The sequence below is a fragment of the Sparus aurata genome, chromosome 18 (assembly GCF_900880675.1).
Source record: "Sparus aurata chromosome 18, fSpaAur1.1, whole genome shotgun sequence".
Taxonomy (NCBI): Eukaryota; Metazoa; Chordata; class Actinopteri; order Spariformes; family Sparidae; genus Sparus; species Sparus aurata.
This window is the reverse complement of record NC_044204.1, coordinates 24,048,399-24,069,488: the sequence shown is the minus strand read 5'-3', so window position 1 is coordinate 24,069,488 and position 21,090 is coordinate 24,048,399. Positions and strand designations below refer to the sequence as shown.

The 21,090-nt window shown below is 42.3% G+C and overlaps 3 protein-coding genes across 4 annotated transcripts; 2 read left to right on the top strand and 1 right to left on the bottom strand.

Annotated features, from left to right (window-relative positions):
- The first annotated feature begins 322 nt into the window (after positions 1–322).
- LOC115568752 (zinc finger and BTB domain-containing protein 5-like) lies at positions 323–3,091 on the top strand. The gene is made up of 2 exons (XM_030396321.1): positions 323–633; positions 740–3,091. Exon 2 carries the CDS (start codon positions 817–819, stop codon positions 2,782–2,784), a length of 1,968 nt encoding a protein of 655 aa, XP_030252181.1. The 5' UTR covers positions 323–633; positions 740–816; the 3' UTR covers positions 2,785–3,091.
- Positions 3,092–3,129: 38 nt separating this feature from the next.
- grhpra (glyoxylate reductase/hydroxypyruvate reductase a) lies at positions 3,130–7,846 on the bottom strand. Its single transcript, XM_030396356.1, has 9 exons — positions 7,295–7,846; positions 6,961–7,091; positions 5,895–5,967; positions 5,704–5,820; positions 5,470–5,558; positions 5,220–5,321; positions 4,960–5,095; positions 4,177–4,307; positions 3,130–4,079 (listed from the first exon to the last, which is right to left on the bottom strand). The coding sequence occupies exons 1-9, from the start codon at positions 7,378–7,380 to the stop codon at positions 3,958–3,960; spliced, it is 987 nt and encodes a 328-aa protein (XP_030252216.1). The 5' UTR covers positions 7,381–7,846; the 3' UTR covers positions 3,130–3,957.
- A 1,069-nt stretch (positions 7,847–8,915) lies between these two features.
- LOC115568754 (protein phosphatase Slingshot homolog 3) lies at positions 8,916–21,051 on the top strand. 2 transcript variants are annotated; one of them, XM_030396322.1, is made up of 17 exons: positions 8,916–9,132; positions 10,597–10,762; positions 12,046–12,083; positions 12,176–12,362; positions 13,875–13,990; positions 14,122–14,190; positions 14,961–15,026; positions 15,152–15,334; positions 15,905–15,998; positions 16,146–16,274; positions 16,514–16,560; positions 16,690–16,836; positions 18,186–18,386; positions 18,479–18,683; positions 18,772–18,873; positions 18,962–19,051; positions 19,582–21,051. In XM_030396322.1, exons 2-17 carry the CDS (start codon positions 10,715–10,717, stop codon positions 19,711–19,713), a joined length of 1,854 nt encoding a protein of 617 aa, XP_030252182.1. In that variant the 5' UTR covers positions 8,916–9,132; positions 10,597–10,714; the 3' UTR covers positions 19,714–21,051. The 2 variants fall into 2 exon arrangements, with proteins under 2 accessions (XP_030252182.1, XP_030252183.1); XM_030396323.1 differs by lacking the exon at positions 8,916–9,132 and adding an exon at positions 11,453–11,463 and having other exon boundaries at positions 10,656–10,762.
- Positions 21,052–21,090: the final 39 nt, after the last annotated feature.

Sequence of the window (21,090 nt, the reverse complement as noted above, 5' to 3'; positions counted from 1 at the left end):
AATGCAACAGATTTCATCTGACTTTTTTTGCGTATACAAAAAAAGTCACCCATATCACAATATCCCTATCTCATTTTCAGTAGTGAAAAAAGAATCACAAACATCAAGTGTGTTTTTATACAATATATACACACATTTTAAATCACAATTTAAACTGGTTGATATTTACCTCGAATGACAAAATATTGTAAAATAAATCCGACCTGCATTTTGTAGAAAGCAGTTCAAGTTGACAGTTTAATTAATAATATTCATCAGAATGTTTTTAAAGCTTTACAGTCATTGAACTCGGGTCTGTTGCACTTCCGGTTATCACCACCAGGGGGCGGTGTTGTTTACTGTGACACTACAAGTGATGGAGGCGTCAACAGAGGAAGCTGCTGAACCGGACAGGCTGCGGGAGCGCCCAGAAACAATATAATTAATACCAATAACCAGGAGAAAAGCTACTTTATATCATATTTAAGTTGTGACTGCAGTAGAAGAGCAACTGGGAGGATACAGAGGCTGTTCGCGGAGACAAAAGCTCGAGACCGCGCCGCATCTTTCCGGTGCCCGCCCAGACTCCAGAGCATCTCTGGGACACCGGCTACTACAACAGACAATACACAACTATTACACACCACACTGGCGGTAGGTTGTGAAATGTTACAGAACAACCAGCTTGATTTTCAGCTGATGAGATGTGGATGACGGGAAGCTGCTCCTGTTTCTGACAATGACCTTCGTTGTGTTGCAGCAGCAGCAGCAGCAGCAACAGCACGGATGCTAGCAAGTAACACCTGCTGTATTAGATAACGAACAGTACTTCTTATAATGGACTTTCCAGGTCACTTCCAGCATATTTTCAAGCAGCTCAACCACCAGCGCCTCCATGCTCAGCTGTGTGACTGTGTGGTGCTGGTTGGAGGCCAGAGCTTCCAGGCTCACCGCTCCATCCTGGCGGCATGCAGCTCCCACTTCAGGGCTCTTCTCAGCTCCAGTGACAGCAGTGGTGATGCTGGAGCCGACACAGGTGGAGGTGGAGGTGGAGGCTCCAGTGTGATGCAGCTAGATCCAGAGGTGGTGACCCCTGAGGCCTTCTCCACCCTGCTAGACATGATTTACACCTCCACCCTCTCTCTGGGAGCCTCCAATGTGATGGATGTGCTGTTGGCGGCGTCGCATCTGCACCTCAACACGGTGGTCAAGGCCTGCAAGCTCCACCTGTCCAGGAAAAACTTCCCTGCGTCACCGCCTAAAGGGTGGAGGTCGATGCAGCAGCAACAGCAGCAGCAGTGTCCCCCAGGAGAGGAGGAGATCCATGAGAAGGAAGTGGGAGCGGAGGTGACTCAGTCGGGTGGGGTTGAAAATCAGGGGCTGAGGAGGAAAGTCAGTGGCGAGCAGAGATGTAAGAGGAAGTCAGATGAGGAAAGGCTTGGTGACAGAAAGAGGACCTGCAGGCTGCCTGAGGAAAACTACAAGGAGTGTTCACCTACTGTAACCAGGAGCACCGTCAGTACAGACGACAGAAGAGAGGAGCTGCTGTCCCCGGACTGCTTGAAGACAACCGTTGGACCCTGGGAAGGCCGAGGCGAGGAGGAGGTGGAGGAGAAATATGAAGCAACCAAAGGGGAGTCGGAGGAGATCCAGCTGCCGAGCCAGTCGGACAGCAGCACAGGTGGTGCGGATGGAGACACCGTGTTCAAAGTCAAGGTGGGAGAAGAGGGGGAGGACGAGGGAGAGGAGTCGAAGATGGCGTTGATTGAGGTGAAAAAGGAAAATCTGAGCTCCTACTCTCCAGATTTGGACACAGCGTCCAACAATTCCCCTCCAACTCCACTCCAAGGCTGCATGGATAATTTGGACTCCCAGATAAATGGTGAGAAACTGTCCTCAGCTTGTCCAACAGAGGGTGATGTGACCTCTTTACAATCTCAGCTGTGCACAGATCTTCAAACTGAAGCACAGAGAGAGGCTGAAGATTTGGGCGAGGACTCAGTAGACACTGGTGAAGGCCTGGACAGCCTGTCAGAGCTGGCATTCTCCTGCTTCCTCAATCCCAGCAGCGAGAGTGTAATGGGAGCTCTGGAGGAAGAGGACAGCCTGGCGAGCCTCACTGCTGCTGCTACTGCTGCTGCCTCTGCTGCTAGTGATGCTCCTGCAGCAACTGGAGATGAACTGTGTCAAAACTCAGAAGCCCAGTCCTCCGGTTCCTCCTCCTCTTCACTTGTTTTCCCAGTGTCCTCTGTCCCCTTGCAGCAGCTTCTCCCGACTCAAGGCTCTGGTTTCAGCGACACGCTCATCCTCCAGCCTGCCCAGAACTCTCTAGCAGATTTCCTGAGCGGCATCAGACCAGGCCTCAGTCTGGAAACCTCCCTCATCCAACCCTCCAGGGCTGGGAAAAGCTCAGGGCCGACCACCTTCCGTCGCATCGCCCCCAAAGTGCCGCCTGGATCAGAAGGCGGCACCGATCGTTCCTCTGCATCAGTGGGGGAGGCTGCCGATCGTCCGCCTCTGACCAGAGCGTCAGAGGACGTTCTGTCCAAGTGCAAGAAGGCAGCTGCTGAGGACCACGTGTTGTTGGTGGAAGGGGAGAAGAAGTACGCCTGCAAGATCTGCTGCAAGACCTTCATGAACCTGACCGACTGCAAGAAGCACATTCGCGTCCACACGGGAGAAAAGCCGTATCCCTGCTCGAAGTGCGGCAAACGCTTCAGCCAGTCGTCCCATCTGTACAAGCACTCGAAAAACACCTGCCTGAACTGGAAAGATGACCAGTCATTCCCAGACAATCTGCTCTAACCTGCACTGAACTAATGGATGTTTTTTGAAAAAATGCACTACGTAAGCCTGATTATTTATTACCCCACACTTCCCCAGTCAAATGATTTTTACATGAAATCTAAGTGAATTCGCTGATGTAATTTTTGTTTTGAAGTTTTGTTTCATGTTTTTCATGTTCTGAACTTTGTTGTGGTTTTGCTTTATTATTCCATGAAATGAAACCAATAAGATGTAGCCAAACTGATGTGAATGCACTGAAAATATTCTCAAAGAATAACTTGTTTTTTTTTTTATTGCTGCAAATAAATGACACACTCAGTCTTAAGTCTGTTTCGAGCATAAGGAATACGCAACACACACAGAGCAAGCCATCAGTCTTTATTCTTCAGAAGAAACAGATTTCACACAAAACTGGAGTGTTTTACTGTTCTGTAGATATGGAGCATTAACGTCAAAGTAAAGTGCAGACCGAGAAGTATAATGCTAAACTTATAGGGGCTCTATGTAGCAATTTGTGGCAATATACGTGACATGAAAAATTAGACCTTTCCTGTCTCTCAGTTGCCTACACAAGCTGGTGGATAAAGTTGTTCAATGGTGCTGGAATTTGGATTTCCCTGTGAAGGACTCGGGTTGGATCTTCTGCAACAGTCCACAGGGTGTTAATGCTAACAGAGAGGGAACAGCAGCTAATGTTAGTTAAGAAAGGAGTCCGCTTTTGTAAAAAGTCAACCGGCTTCCAGCACAACACAGAAGTTCCACAGAGCCCCTTTAATGACACAGGTTACACAAAGAAAGAAAAAGATTTTTCACTTAAAATGCAAGTTTTTGAACAATAGACATATGCATGTATTGTGTTTTAACAAGAACTAAGGTTAAGGAGTGCTGCTTGTTTTTTTTTTTCTATTAGCTTTTTTTTTTTTTACAAGAACTCATTTCCTTCCTCAAAAATGCACATTGCATATTTAAAGTGCAGTTCATTAGTAACTCACAGGATCAAGTTAACACTGCCATGATGTCAACATGTATCCGAGCATGACTTAACTACATTTCTATGCCTACAGCTCTTTTCCTTTGTTTAACTGTGGTCTCACATTAGAGACCATCACTAGACCAGTACTTTACTGTTACATTATCCATTCAGCACCAGAGGAGGCAGTACGTTTAGGCACAGCGGCTCAGTCTCAGGCACTAGAAGTTGAGTTCACTTGGCATGTCTGTGCCCTGTAAACCTCCCAGCAGGTTCCGAGCTGACAGAGCTGCCATGATGCCTCTGGTGGAGTAGGTGGCGCTGCCGATGTGTGGCAACACCACTGCACAGGACGAGACAGGATAAAAAAGAAAAAAAGGCAATCAGGAGGGAAAAGAGGCCGGAAACATTTCTCCATATTGCACATCCCGTCTACTCACCGCAGTTTTTAAGCGTGAGGAGTGGGTGGTTTGTTGGGAGTGGCTCGGGTGTCGTGACGTCCAGTCCAGCTGCAGCGATCTGTCCAGTGGTCAAAGCCTCGTAAAGATCCTCCTGGTTCACCACAGCTCCCCTAAAACAGTTAATTCACCTTATCTCCATTCTTATTTTGTATTTTCAAGTGCAAACATAAAGAGAGGTGACAAGACTGGTGCGAGAAACATCAAATCATGCTCTATGGCATTTGTAACCATTCTGAGCAGGTCCAGTTGATTCTGATTTTGTATCAAGACTGCAAGAGGAAAATATGTAAGTAACTTTGAAAGTGGATTTATTGTTAGTTTGAGTTCCAAAGACGGTTGAATTGGCGAGAGTATTTATCAGGAACAGTGACTAAAGTAACATCTGCATGAAGATATATTGTAAAGACATCAGTAAGTCTGTTGAAAATTTAATAGAGGGGACATTTTGTTACAATGCAGTGTTGGGTCGTGGCCCTTATGTGGATGTCTGAAGTACGTGACAAAGCGCTGAAGGCAATGATCTGGCTTCCAAATTCCCCAGATCCCAATCTTATCGAACATCTGCTTGATGTGCTGAAACAAGCGTGGTGCGACATTCACGTGAAAGCCAGGACTCAACGATTGCCAGCAGATCATGATCGATATTATTCACTTCACTTGTAGGTGATGCTGAAGTTGTGAGTGATTGGTGTATGTTTCCAAAGCAATCCTTTCCCTTTAATGCACTGGCACAGCCATATTTGTGTTGCTTTGGGAGTCTACCTGCTCGAGTTGACAAAGACGGCAGTTTTTTTCATCTTGCTGAAGAAGGCCTTGTCGCACAGTCCCTGGGTCTCTGGCGTCAGGGAGCAGGAAACTACTATGAAGTCACTCTCAGACACAAGTGTGTCCAGGGGAACTGTCCAGCAGGGAGGAGGGGAGGGGGCATCAAACAGGAAGAGAGGAAATATGCACAGACTTATAATATTATAAGATTTTCAATATTTGTTCTCACTGTGTTAGCTTCTCTTTGGTTTCCTTACCAAACTCTCCATTCACCTCAGCAGCATGGGCCTTGGCTGTTCTCCCAGAGTAGAGAAGTTTCTTCACTCCAAAGGGCTTGAGTCTCTGAGCTATGGCCATGCCTGAACACAAACACCTCCAGTTATTCACCTACAAACACCGCTCACTGGGAAAATACAATAATGTCACACGCTGCTAGGCAGACATGACAAGACAGGATCCAGCTACAGCGGGATCTTGTCATATGTTATTAAATCTTATGATGGATACCAATGCGTCCCAGTCCAATGACTCCCACCGTGCTGCCGGACAAACCGTACCCACACAGCCAGAGAGGTTTCCACGAGCTCCAGCCACCACTGACAGAGACCAAGAAATAGAGTGTGAGCGCTGTGTGACTCCATTCAGGTCATTAGTTGTACTCTTGGTTAAACAGTTACAGACACAACATCACACGATAATTAGAGACTGATTTGTGTAAATGTGTAACTAGGTGGGACTGACTTTTTGACCTCCTCCACGCCCTCTGGTAACCTTCGAGCGGTGGCCAGCAGCAGAGCGACCGTCAGTTCTGCTGTGGCGTCAGTCAGCACATCCGGAGTGTATCCAACACGTATACCACTGGTGGAAAAAAAACAGTAATGTAATAATAGACAGGTAAACCTACTAGTTGAACGTTGGTACGTATAGCTTACCGTTTTTTTATTTCATCCAGAGCCATGTGGTCAAATCCAACTGACAGAGTGCTGATTACTTTCAGGTTGGGTCCTGGAAGCAGAGACACACATCCAGACACTTGATAAACAGACTGCTACAAATGTTTGATACGTTTTAATCAACCAAAAGTAGAATCTGTAACAACTTTGATCGTTGCAATCATTTTTAAGCAAATTTATCCAGGGAAAACATTTGTAGTTCTGCGGAATTGTTTCCTTTCTCACATTCATATGATAAATTAAAGTTTGTATAAAAAGTATTCACACCTTTGAAAATGTTCATGTTTTTTAAGGAGTATTTAAGTCATCACATATGAATGATTATCTCTGACAGACCCTTTACCAATTTAAGAGTCCATCTAATGTTTGACTTACTCAAACTTGTCTTAACTCAAAAAACAATAATGTGGATTGCAAAAAACATAATAAAGTCAATTTAATGTGGCTTCTTTGACTCTGACTGACAGATCTCTATACAACTCGGCATCCAAGAAAGGTGAATATTATTTACAAGCACTGTAAATATCTTTACATTTTAGATCGCTGGTCAACTATAACCAGCAACATGAACATGTCATCCTGGCCAGTGGAAATGTCTGATTTTCACGTTTTAAATAATTCAATAAAGTGTAACTGCTCCTTGCATGTGTAGTTAATGTATGAAGCTTTAAATTCAATAGTTAAATTGGATATACTGCTTGTTTATGCAGCCTCGACTGGTCAGACTCAGCTCAGTGTTGTTTTTTAATCTATTCTTAAAATCATTTTTATCTCACAGCTTTTTCCCATTTATCGATGTCGATTGTTGTACTTATTTAAATCAGTTTATCCTGTTTTATATTTAGGATTTTACCTACTTTTATTCTTTTTTGCTGCTTTGTAATTTTGTTTTGAAAGGTGCTTAATGACCAAAGTTGTTATTATATACCCAGGGCAACCCGGAAAGCATTATTGATACTGAATGGATCATCTTTAGCTTAAGTAAAGTAAAGTGATTGATTGATCGGTGCATTGGCTCAGTTCTACACACACAGATGAGGAGTACCTGCAGCATCCAGAACCTCAGCATCGATCTTGTCGGACAGCAGACACAGAAGCCCATGAGCCCCCTGCACACCTTTGAGAAGCTCTTCCCTCGGTACAGGTTCATCTGAGTCCCACAGAGACACCTCACACCTGTTGTCGTGCAGAGGGATCAAATGATGGCGTGTCACTCAGCGACAGGAAACCAAGCCAAACATCTGTTTGAACCACTGAGTCAAACTGAAAGGTAAAGACAGTCAGCCTGCACTGTTTGGGACAGCCACACAGTCTGCTGATGATGCGGCCGTCATGATCTCTAATAACATGTATGTTTGACTGTTAAAGGTGGTGCATACACTCCAGCTGCTGACAGGATCTTCATCCCCTCTGGCGGGATGCGCCTCGTCAGGAAAACCTTCATGAGTTTACCGGCTGCCTGCATCACACCTCAACGGTCCAGAATGATATGCTGCTCTCTCCGGACAGACGTCTACACACTGCGTCCAGACTGCTGCTAACACGGTTTTAACCTTCAGTGTTGTGTACGAACTTAAGTTCAAACGCTCATTCACTCACACCAGGAAGTACTCTACTGCGCATGCGTGGAGTTGTAGCTATTTTAACCCATCGGAAGGGTCTGGTTGCACCATCTTCGTCTCTAATGGACCGCGTGCGTCTGTTTATGGCTGTCAGATCGATCCGTCCTTCAAACTAGATCTGATTGAACTTAAAAGATAAAAGTTATACAGCTCGTCTTGTCTGGTGTCTTATAGGTCTGGATGTCAATTGTACAAAATAGTTGTAAAAGGGTGCGTCAAAGTAAATTAATCATCAGTCTTTTTTAACACCTTCCTTTAATCATTTATTTGGTAGCAGCCTGTATCTCCTGAGGCATCTGATCCTAGTAAGGGCATGTTTACGTTTCTTCTCTCAATTTGCTTCCTGGGATCTGTGAAACAGTAAGGAGCGGACAATGTCGTAACACCGGCACAGGTTGGCTGTGGGACAAAACTAACACAAGACTACATTAATCTTTTTTTTTTCTCTCTGTCATGACGGCATGGACACAGTTTATTAGAATATGAATGCAGCAGTGATGGGAAGTAGAGACTGCATTTACAATACACTACTGTACACTCACATTTTACTTTATCATTCTAATTATTTATATTTCAGATGATAATCAGTCAATTAACTAAACAGTAACACCGCAATGTTTGAATACTCTTTTACAAATATATTTATTGTTTTTTTTTTTTTACTAAGTAGGCCTAACGGTGCAAAATGTTTTGCATTATTATCCATGCATTTATGTGCACATCAGTTTAATGTTGCAGCTGGTAAAGACGGGGACTTGTTTTAATTTAACCCGAAATAAGGAACATCACTACACTATCTGATTTCAAGTCCAAACTCAAAACACACCTGTTTAAGATCGCCTTTCTTAGTTAAATGAATTTTCTGTCCATTTTTACTGTTTTCTTCTCTTGTGTACTTTTGTGGCTTAAATTGTCTTTGTTTACTGTAAGGTGTCCTTGAGTGACAGAAGGGCGCCTATGAAATAAAATGTATTATTATTATTATTATTAATTACCTTATATGTGCCTGCAGCTTCAAAGTGTTATAATACCAGAATGAGTCATCATTTATATTTGTTGGTTATATTTTACATAATTCATTTGAATCTGCAAAGTCACTTTAGTTCTAACAAAACTGTAGTACAGTGAAAAGTACAATAATTACTGGAGCAGACTAAAATGGAAAAACTCAAGTGCACAAGTAGCCTACTTCAGAATTGTACTTTAAAGGAGCCTTCTGTACTACACAGCAGTCTGAACATGATTAAAAGGCTGTGATTCATCAGTAATACTTATAATATAATAACATATAACAGGACAGACATTGACCACGTTGCTGTATAAGTACATTAATAATACTCGTGTACTTTTCTTTAGTGCTTACTAAACTCAGAGCTACTTCGACGTGCCTCGGACATGGTCGCCTGCGTGTGACGTCACTGTCCTCTCCTGCACTTCCCCGTCCTCGAGCCGCTTCAGCTGGGTGGTGGACTCCTCCAGCGGCGGTACTCGGTGCGGTCCCCACCTCGACAGCAGCAGAGGGCGGAATAAGGAGCACTCACTACTCCAGCGTTTTAAAAAGCAGGAAATTGGAGTGAGGACCCAGTCTGGAAAAGGTGAGAAAACTGTCTTTTTTCAGAGTATTTTATTTTGTTCATGTCGCGGACATTGCGGCTGGTGTAACCGTCAGCTGTTAGCTTGGACTGGCTGTTCCAGGCTGTACAGCTTGTTGTTTGCGGTTTTGTTGCAGAAATGAACCGCGGTTCGGACTAAGGCACCTAATTTAGTAACTGACCTGTTAACAATGCCGGTATACAAATCAGTGTAATATCTGCACTCAACGAGTCGAAGCCATTTCACAGATTAGCTGCAGTATAATACAGGCGTTACCACGCTATTCATGACATATGATGGTCACCAGTCCGCACGCTCAAGAAAGCCCTCAGGGTATTTATCTCACTGCACCAACCTCTGTTTACTGGAATGTTATTTATATTGACTTTATACTTGATAAACATCTTTATGATTGCTCTTTATCAGCGATCTTTACTCTGTCTAAACTAACTTGTCAGTTTTTAGTTTTATTTCTGTATTATTTCATAATATTTGTTTGTTTTGTAATGTGTTTGTTCTTATTGTAGAATAGTGTTGAACTAAAGGAATGCAGTTTTGTTCCGGTATATGAACATATATACCGGAACATATATGTACATATATATAGAGACTATATATAAAAAAAATATTTATATATAACTATGTATAACTATATATATATATATATATATATATATATATATATATATATATATACATATATATATATATGGGCACCAAAAATATTCACAAAACAAAAATTCAGATATGTCACAGAATAAACAATCAAGTCAATTACTAAAATATCACAATATCCGTGATTAGTGAGTTGTGTACATGGTATTAAACAATTATTATTGTCATTATTTGTTAAAGTGATCCCTAAATGAAAGCAGAAGGGTTTTTTGGTTGAAGAACACGCTATCATTTCCAGACATTAAGCTAGATGAACACTTGAAATATCTATTTTTTCATTAACACTTGCTTGTTGCTGCATTTGACAGTTTCGTTGTCACAATTGATCTAAGTGATCCCATACATACATTACACTTATATTGCACAACATTTCACATGGCAACATATTGCACGAAACAACACAGACGTGTAATTTTATACCATGTATGTCATGAAAATATCATGACATTTCTTGAGACTCAATTAAGTAACCCTTTATAGATTAAATTACAAGGTGAGAGTTTAGTTAGTCATCATGTAATGTTATTTAGTAATGCCATTGGTATCCTAATACTGCCAGGGGTATGACAAAACCTCAAAAGATAAATATGCCCCATTACATATGTCCTCTTATTGCCCAGTTGCTCTGCTGGTTGAAACAACCATTTCGCTATTGCAAAAAACTATTCCCTCCACTTCACAGGACTCCCTAAACCAAACTACCGGCGCCCTCCGACTCTTCTTTAAAAATCATTCATATAAAGCCTGTTTATTGGATGATATTTAACCCAGATTTGCACCTGTGATTTCAGAAGCATATACCAGCGTTTGCCCCGCCTACAGCACACTTTTGGCTGAGGAGCCTGCCAAGCCTGTCTGAGCTTGTCCGAAGCAGCAGCAGGTTTAGCGGAGACATACCTGTAGTGTGTGATGGCTCTGTTGACACTGCACAGGAACCCAACCCTCTCCACCGTTCAAGTGAGTTTTTGGTCGTTCCCATGCATTCTTGTTCACAAATAAGCGGGGCATGTGGCATCATATCCTCAAATACGAAGCTGATAAGAGCTGCTCATGCCGGACCCTCCAAGTTCTGTACAAAGAGCAGTTGTTCCTGATTGTGGATGCCAGCACTACATTTGCCTGAATGAAAATGAGTCTGTTTTGCTTATCAGTTGTTGCCAGGGATGTGATTGCATTGATAGGCTTACAGTGCAAACATAACTCAGATATACGGTCATCAAAGTGATTTAGCTCCCATTCACATCCATTACAGTGATGTCAGTGATTTGATCACCCCTCTGTCTGTCTCAATGCCCACTGCCACTGTGATTGTTAAATGCATACATATAATCATATAAACCCTGTATCATCAGCCTCTGTCTCTGTCTCCTCTCCTCTCACTCTCACTCTATTATGAAGATTACTTAACCTTAGATGCAAGGCCTGGCTTTTCCCCTGGCCTTTTTCATTGCCAACTAAATCATAAATGACCTGCCTGTGGGTCCAATCTCACTTTTTTTTTTGCATATTTTGTTCACAGATTCTAATTACACCTACTATCTTAACTTGTGCTCTCTCCTTGTTTTTTCTTCTTCAAACCCTCATCGTTCTTCTCCTGGCCCACTTCTCCTCTTTAATTTTTTTTTTGACTCTGTCTGGACTTGTCAGTTGCGTAACAGGTAATGTTACTGTCTCAAGTTTCTTTCTCAGCAAACCCTTGTTACTTCTGCTACTGCTCTCCTCCCCTCTCTTGCTTCGCATTTCTCTTTAATTTCTTATTCACTGACACTATCTTTGTTTTGTTTTTTTTTCCCATTAGTGCCTTCTTCCCTGTGCTTACATATCACTCTTTGTGTCTGTCTCCTCACGTCAGTCTTCCACTGCACCTTATCTGTGTTACACCACATTTCAGTTATTTGTGTGTACACTTTTCAACAGGAAAACAACTCACACTGCATCCAGTGCTCCCAGAAATCTTGTCTTTAGTCTGCATCAATTTAGAAATGTGCCGTTCTGGGAGCATTAAAAACATTGTGAACCACTTCCTCATATTAATTAGTGTACTAAAACGCCACCATCTGCTTAGAGGTTTCTTTGGGATGTGCATATGTCAGCTCTTTTTAACAAATTCGACCAGCCTGCACAACAGAGACGTTACAGTTTGCTGGAATATCTAGAACAGACCCCCTGTGGTTAAAAACTATGGCAATCATCATCAGCAGTCTAGTTGTTGAGGCTTGTATTTTATATCATTTTTTAAGGATGAACTCCAACAAAGAAGAGGGAGACTCCAGAAAAGGTAGGGTTGTCTTCGAATTGTTTTCTAATCGCAGACCTAACAAAATGCTTCCCACAGCAGCATTATACTCACAGATCTCTGTCTCTCGGCAGGGAGAGCTTTGCCCTCGTGAAGGGGGCCGTTCATCTGCTGGAAGAAGGCGAAGAGGCAGACCTCCATGAGGAGAGTTCTCCCACTCCAGTCTCCCCTGTGAAGGAAGGCGACAGAGCGTCAGACGCACGGCGCAAACAACTTCACGCCATGGTTGAACAGCTCAGACCAGAAGATACTATCAAGCTGGTGAGGCGTCGTGGTTGCATGCGTGTTGCAAATAAGATCAGTTAAGCTTTGTGTTTTTTTATGACTTAGTAAATCAAACTTGTAATCTTGACATATATTAAAACATCTCAAGTAAAGCTCAGAGCATTAGTACACTAAAAAGACTCATAATTTGATATAAGATGATGTAATCATCTTGCTTATTTCATAATTTTACAGTGTTCTAGCATTATGGGCCCCTTTCAATGTAAACAAAACTTAGGGATGCATAAATCCGATATACATGATCAGTATTGGTGGTGATGTTGACCTGAAGTAGGTTAAGTATCTGCAATGGTGTGACCAATCCAGTTTCCTTGTTAATGTCATTATAGAGTTCAGTGTTTCTGAATTTGTTCATTCATGGCGGATTGCGTTTTCCGGAACATCCCTGGCCTCATGTTACCTTACATAGAAATAGACAAAAGAAGCACTGGTATCAGATTGTTCCTTGGTATCAAGAGAGAAAACACTCCTAACCAGAATCAGAGAGCATTTTTGACTACTGGAGCATTTTACTTCTTCTGAATTAGAGCTAAGCTGTTGCTCAGTCAGAGGGGTTGCTGCATCGTTACATTCATCAGAGACCAAACAGTCACATTTGAGATTTAAACATGTCATTGTTCCAACAGTTTACCTGTGGATAAGATTTTGCTTGATTTGATACATCAGATGATATCATAGTATTATCATAACATGTACGAATGTGGCTGGGACACATCAGGTAGGCAGTCATATTATGTAATGGGAAAAAATGACTGCTGGATATCAAAAATGAACATAAACATGTATTGACAATACCGGTCGCTTCACTGGTGCTTTACAGAGCCTTCCACGGATCTTGAGATTGACCACTCAGTTTTTAAGGCAGCTGCTGGATTCATTTCAGCTCCAAAATCAGAAAACATTCTTGGTATGCGTGATCTGTCATGCTGAACATTTAGGTATTTTTAATTTTCTCGTCTGTTATGTTGTTCCTACATGGCAATACAGCTGAAATCATACAAAAGATGGCAGACATGGTCTTCTCGAAACTATTTCTATAATAATTCAGTTGTCAGCTTTCCAAAAGGACTTGAACAAACCCCATTTGCTTTCAGCGGTGTTACCATGCATCTGTTGTGTAACTTGAGTTTGATTACCCAGAAAGGTATTTAAAACAGGCTGTGTGGATGGCTGAAATATATAACAACTAATCTAAAACATAATCATTTAGAGTAAATGGGTTGAAACATGTACAAAGAACAGAAGTGTGGTCCTTTAGGTGGATTACATCCAGTTTCTGAGTTTCTCTGTAAACACAACATTGACTTGCCTGATTTGATCTCCCCAGGATGGCCAAGATAAATATTTTGCACTGTGCACAATCAGACAGATCTATTTGGTGTAATGGGTAAATCAGACTTGAGAAGAAACGGCGTGTTAAGTACATTCATTTGACTCAGGCTTCTCCTTTCTGTCTCTCACATCCTCTTGTTTCTCTCGGCCACGCAGGCGGTCCAGCTGGAGTCGGTCAACCCAGCCAGAGTCCGGTATCTGATTGTTGTCTCCACCCTGGGCAACAAACAGGAGAGCATCCTGCTGGGCATGGATTTCCCCAACCAAGACAGGTGTGTGTAACCAGGATGCTGGTGTACTGTGTCACGGAGAGAGCACAAGATAAGATTTCCATTCAGTTAGTCATATCTGGTTCAGGTTAAGCCACCTTCCTTGTCTCTGTGTCCTCCCTGTCTCTTTGCAGTGATCAGTGCACCATCGGCCTGGTTCTGCCAGTATGGAGCGACACACAGGTGTATCTGGACGGAGATGGGTAAGAAGCATTCTGAAAAAGAGAGCGAGGCTTGAATTGCAAAAGCACAAGTGAGGAGTTTGTGAGGCTGCAGCACAGACGGTGCAGTTTGGGATGTCTGGGAGTCTGGCCAGAGATGATGTGAACGAATAATGTGTCTATTTATGGAGCTGAGTCATTCTCCATGAATTACAACTGCGCTTATCACTCACTCAGAGCCTTACATAAGCATGGAGATCATTTGTTTTTGCAATGAACTGAAAGTAAAGAATGGCTGGCCCCTTTCTGTGCCAGCAGGGAAATGTTAGTGTGAGTCTGGTTTTGAAAGCTCTGGTAAATAAACTCCCTCCAAATTTGTTTTAAATGTGGCAGCTCTTGAGATGTCGATGCTCAGAGAAGAGCTGTAGAGAAGGTCGCGGTGTAACTGAGACTTAGCAGCTCTAAAAGCAGTGGGTGTGATGGCTCCACTGTCGGCTGCTGTGTTTTATCTAATCTGCTGTCACACGAGACACTTTGATCAGCTGCCATGTCACGCCAGCATGTTCACCCTCATTAGGCTGGATCACACCTCTGACTGTGCTAATTTCTCTCTCTCTGTCATCACATTTTCTGTCACCACTTTCTTCACAAGAGCCATCACTAATTCACACGGAATAACTGAACAATCTGTACCTGTCTGTGCAATAATGCTTCTTATTAGTATATCTTCCTCGTTCTTTTCTTTATCCTCTTCAGACTTGATTATTGATTTATTATTGAATCAACAATCTCAATTCTTCTTATTTCCATAGTGGCTTCAGCGTGACCTCGGCCGAAGAGACTAGAATTTTTAAGCCTGTTTCCATGCAGACCATGTGGTGAGTGAAAGTGCTGACACACATGTTCATGTTAACACATTAATGGACTTTGTAAGCTCTTTTTGAGATTTTCAATGTCCTCAAATATACATGACCCTCTGTTCACCATCTACTGCTGCTGAAAGGTCAGTGCTGCAGGTGTTGCATGGCTGCTGCGAGCGGGCGGTCAAAGCAACGGTGATCCCAGGTAGCGGCCTGGAGTGGGCCCAGCACTACCACCAGCACATCGAGTCGGACCGCTTCTGCCTCAATGAGTGGGAGGCCATGGACGACCTGGAGTCGGTTCGCAAGGACAATAATGGGCACAGGTGAGTAAAGTTCCAAACGTCAAAGCCATTTAGTATAGTACTTGAGTAAATCATTTTAGTTACATTCCACCACTATCCTCTGCTGTAAACATGGGAATACATTTATCAGGATGCAGCAATTAATCTGTCAGGGAGTGGAGCTGGCCAGTTTTCAGCGTGACTAGTGACCGATTGATCAGTGTCAGATGTATCCAATTCTGTGCTAATCACATTTACACACAGGCCGCCCCATCTAAAATTCACTGAGACATTTCTGTAAAAGGCTGTCAAAATAGTTTACATCTTGTTACTTTATCAGTTATTTAAAGATTAAATTAAAAAATATGTTATTTGGAACATATCATTTAATCTTCCATCAAAAAAGGTAACAAAAATGTTTGTATTCTGTTTTTCAAAGAAAAAAAAGACTCCCCATGCCGTATACTTCATACGCGATCAGATCGTCTGCTCTCTGGCAAATTAAAAGCATCCATCAAGTGACATTATTCCATAGATCCGGTTTGTTTGTACCATTATGGTTTGTGCTTTCGTGTGAGCTTGCACCTAATTTTCACTTTTTTGTGCTTGAAGTTCGGCAGACAGAGTTTCCAATGAGGGGCTAATCAGAGAGCACCTGAGAGACATCATGAGGACTGAAGACCTAGACAACCTCACGTCTAAGATGGTAAGACATAGGGGGGGGCAAAAAGAGGAAGTTGGCTTGAATGCAGCCGGAGAAAGACCAAAGCACGGCTGAGGAAAATAAGAGTTAAAAAGAAATAAGAGAATGAATGTATGTCTCTATGATTTGATCCTTCCTCTGCTACTGTAGGTGCACTCTGCCTTGAAGACCAGGTTAGCCTTCGACATAAGACCTTATAAGGAGTACATCGACAATGAGATCCTGGTCACCATGGCTCAGATGGACAAACCCTCCAAAATATTTGACTACCTTTACCTGGTGAGTGAGTGCTGGACCTCAAGTACAGCAGTGTTTTACCACCATGTCAAGAAGCCTTTCTTGTGCTGTAGTCAGTAAACTTACGGAAGTGTGCTTTCACCAGGATGTTGTCATGTGACTTTAACTTCCCCTTTGTGTGAGATGTGTGTTGAGTGCGATAGGGAAGACGACTATTTAGACCTTTTCCTTTCTTTCCTCTCGGGCCTCGTCTCAGCTTCTCTTTCATTATCTGGTTTCAGGGCTCTGAGTGGAACGCAGCGAACTTTGAGGAGCTGCAGAAAAACAAGTCAGTGTTTTCACCTGCTATTGTTGTCTGTCTCTACTTTCCATTCATGACGCGGGTGACAGTCAGTTGTGCATTGTGGTTTGCTGAGTCAGTGCTGTGGCTCTAATTCTGTCTGTGTGTTTTTTTCAGTGTGGGCTATATTCTCAATATGACAAGGGAGATTGACAACTTTTTCCCAGAGTCCTTCACTTACATGAACATCAGAGTGTATGATGTGGAGGCCACCGACCTGCTCTGTCACTGGCCGGACACATACAACTTCATCAACACTGCAAGGTATTGCACCTCCTCAGTCCAAACTTGTAAAAAGGCATAAGTGCCATCTTTTGCAGATTATAGACAAGAACATTGCATCACATTTGCATGATCAGCCACTCCACATATAGATTTGTCTTGTCATTGAAATCAACATCAACATGTTCCACACACTTGTGACTGCTTAAGAGAGGGGACACTTCCTCAAGTCTCAAAAGGTTATTAGTGTCAGCACTCCAGGATGACCTCCTGTAGTGTGATACAGACTAGTGCAGATGTAGCAGAGGTAAACAGCTACCCTAGGGTAGGGTATTGGGTACATGTAACAGGATTAAGTGTTGTAGGATCAGGACACAAATAAGGTAACTAGTCAGGTAAAGTTTCGGTTAAACAGGTGTAATTAGATTACAGATGCATTCAGTGAAAGAGGGAAATTACTAACACTGTTACAATCTTTAAATAAAGAATGAGTTACTAGTCTGTAACCATGCACACACATTGACACTTCTCTCTGTATTTGCATGTGTTTGGTGTTGAGGTAATCCAAAAGTAACAGAAAGTTATCAAGTTATATATGGGTTAGAGTTAAAGTTATCACTTTTATATTGTGATACAGGTACAGGCATTGGAATACATTTTTAAAGTAACGCTCCCAGTCTTCCCTTGCAATGTCCAATGGTGACAAAAAGATCTACATCACCAGCCCTTCTAATACTTTTCAGCAGTTGCCAGGCAACCAGCAGAGACTCCGTGAAGTGTCTGGCCAAGAAATACTGAGATATATTGTGTTAATTTGTGAGTATTAGAGGGGCTGATATGCAGGAGTCCTTTAACCCATCTACAGAGTCAAGTTAGCTGTCTCCTTCTGTATCAAGCCATTATGCTGAGCTAACATAACTGGCTGCCGACTGTAGCTTCATATGGAACGCACATATTTGAGGTACATCAGTCTTCTCATCTATCTCACCGTCCAGAAGGTGAATAAGTGTTTTTTCTCAAAATGTTGAACATATTCCTTTTTATCATGGACCTTGTTTGTCAGCACCAATTGTCACAATGTGACTTTTACAACCCTTATTCCCAAAAACTTGGGTTGCTGTGTAAAATCTAGGTAAAATAGAATGCAATCATTTGCAAACAACAATGGTTTTGCAAAATAGTTGCTGTTTGTGAATGAAGTCTACAAATTCAGGCTGAACTGATCAATGTCTTGACTGCACCATCCAAACAGAGCATGAGAAGGTATTTCTTCTGAGTATTTTAGTTTAATTTAGTGACCACCTGTACATGTACACTCCATTTATGTACTTTTCACCAACATCCTTCCTAAACCAACTGAGTGAGCTTCTGTTGAACTCTGCGTATCACAGGAAGAGCGGACAGGCGGTGTTGGTGCACTGTAAGATGGGCATTTCTCGCTCTGGATCCACCGTGATCGCCTACGCCATGAAGCAACAGCACTGGACGCTGGATGTGGCGTTGGCCTATGTTAGGGAACGCCGATCCATCGTCAACCCCAACGACGGGTTCATGAAGCAGCTCCAGACTTACAACGGCATTCTCAATGCAAGGTCAGGCATTCATGAAGGGATATTTTCATTGTTTGCTCCTGTTGGTGACTTTTTAGATTTTTCATTTGTGGTCTTGTTCCTCATCATTCCAGCCAGCAGCGCCACAGCACACTCTGGAGGCGAAAGTCTAGAGACCAAAGACAAAAGTCAGTGAACAAGGAGAAGGGTGGGGAGGAAGGAAAACCAGACGACGACGACGAGGAGGAAGAAGAAGAAGAAGATGAGGAGGATGAGGGACTTGATGAGGAAGATGAGGAGACTCCAGATGAAAAAGATAATTCAGAGGAAGAAACAGAGGTAATAAGTTACATCAATGGTGTATTACTAACATTTTAAATCCTGACTATCTTACCTTTAATCCTTTTATCTTCCCAAACACACTCAGGTGTTTGTGGAGCCAACGCCCAAGTCTGACACCGACCACGGACCGGGGCAGAGGGGACCACCAGGAGGCAATCCTGCTATCACAATAAATGAACCAGACAAGGTGAGCTGAAGTTGTTTTTCTTCATGTCTTTTTCCTGCAGATCTCGCTCTGTTACTAAAAATTTTCTTTTCTCCTGTCTTATCACAAGGTTGCTTCGAGTGTTAACCGCAGTGGCAGGATGAACCTCTTCTCCCTCATGCAGTCTATTAGTGAACTAGATGATGGGGATAAAGGACAGGTAAATGAAGCACAGTCTCAGTCTCTTTCTCCTCATAGTTTAGCATTTAGCATGGCCTATTTACACATTTACAGGAGGCTGGGATGAAATGATGAAAGTGGGAGATACTTGGACTGACAATTTGTAACCAACTCTACTTTCATTCAGTTTGCTGGTTCTTTTGAGTCTTATTATTTTTGCTTTTATTCTTACAAGCATGTCAGTCAGTTGGTGAAGTGCAACAGTACAGTCTCCCTTTTATTTGACTGTTAAAGTCAACGCCAGAAAATGGAAGATACAAGAAGTCTGAAAATCATTTTCAAGCTTCTTTTCTCAGATTCTAAGGTTGAACAATTGTCAAAGTTATAATTCAGTAACTATAAATTTACTCAAGCATCTTAGGTACTGTTTTTAAAAAAATATTAAAAAGTGTTCATGTCTGACAACATGCATACCGATATTTGTGATAGGCCGATGTGTCAGTCAGGCTCTACTCATTACATTTATTCACTCTATAAGCATCTCCTCTACTTCTTTGCTCTTTTTAAAAGCTGCCTGGCAGTCCGAGGCGGTCACCAGGGCAGCGGAGGCGTAGCCAAGTCCGACGGAGTCTGACTCACCAGAGCGCATGTGTGGATGTTTCACCTGAACCACGAAGCCTACAGGATGCAGGTCAAAGCTAAACGTAAAGAGATCAAAAATACAGAGGAGCGGGGAGTTACAGGAGGGAGAGGGACACCTGAAGGAAACATGCCAAGGTTTTTATCAACTGATACATTCCGGTTTTATATTTCAGATTATTTACATGAGGAACGTTTTGGATAATGTTTTTTGCAATTCTACTTCATCATTCATTTATTATTCACTGTTGATCAAAGGATCATGCTGCATTATCGCTCTACCAGTGACAGCCAGGACATCTGATGGCTGATCATCAGCGTAAATTGTTGTATTATTATGCTTTTTTTTTTTAAGTGTTCTTAGAACACAAATTACCACCTACAGACGTATTGGTCTCTCCCTTCATGTAGCGATCTCCCTTGTTCTCTTCTTCAGCTCTCGTATCACCACTCCAGAGACGATTATCTATGCAATTACTGTTCTCCTTTACTTTCCTCTGTGAGTATGTGGCTGTATGCTGCCAATCCAAGGTAGACAGTTTTAAATATGTTTCATGCTTTCTCTCGTATGTAACATTTTATGTGACACTGTCCACAGATGTGAGGATTTCACTGTAACTAAGCTGTGCACTATGGACCAAGTCAGGGCCAGTTTTATGGCACACGCCTGTTTGCCAAACAATGTGTTCCAATGTGCCAATGAATATATTTAAATCTCTATCATGTCAGTATGTAAGGAACTGATTTTGTTTTTATTCCCTCTATTCAAACACCAGAGCTGTATGAGTGCCTTCAACCTGAGAATGAAATACGACTCTATGACTGGTGTTTTTTCTAAGACGTGTTGGCTGTATCTTAAATGTATCTTGTACTGTTTCTCACTTGGTTGGATTGCAGTATAAATGTGACTTCTCAAGGTTTTGCATGTATGCACAATGCATATATTATATATATCTCAACACATAATTGCTGTAACCTGGGTTATGTGTTTTTATACCAACGTGTGAGAGCAACTTTTTCAGGGTTTTCTCATTTATTTATTTTGACATCGAATGGATTGAAGGAAATGATTCACAACACCGTTTTCAGACTCCTGATCATTAGATGCTGACATGGAATATTTCATGATGGTGTTAACTTTTCATCCAGTGAACCCAAGCTAAAGCTTACTCCGTTTAACCCGCATGCTCAACGAAAGAAGAAAACATGCACTTTATAATCCCACAACACACACTGTTCCCACTGCCTGAGCCAACGTCACGCTGCATCATGATTAAAATGATTCCTCTTTAAAATAGTGTCCACATCTCAATACCTTGTTGTGTTACGCTCTTTCCTGTCTGCGCCTCTCTCTTGTTTACAATGAGCACCATGAGTGAAAAATAAATGATTATACTCAGATCAAATGTTTTGGTTGTTGATTAAATAACACACCAGAGA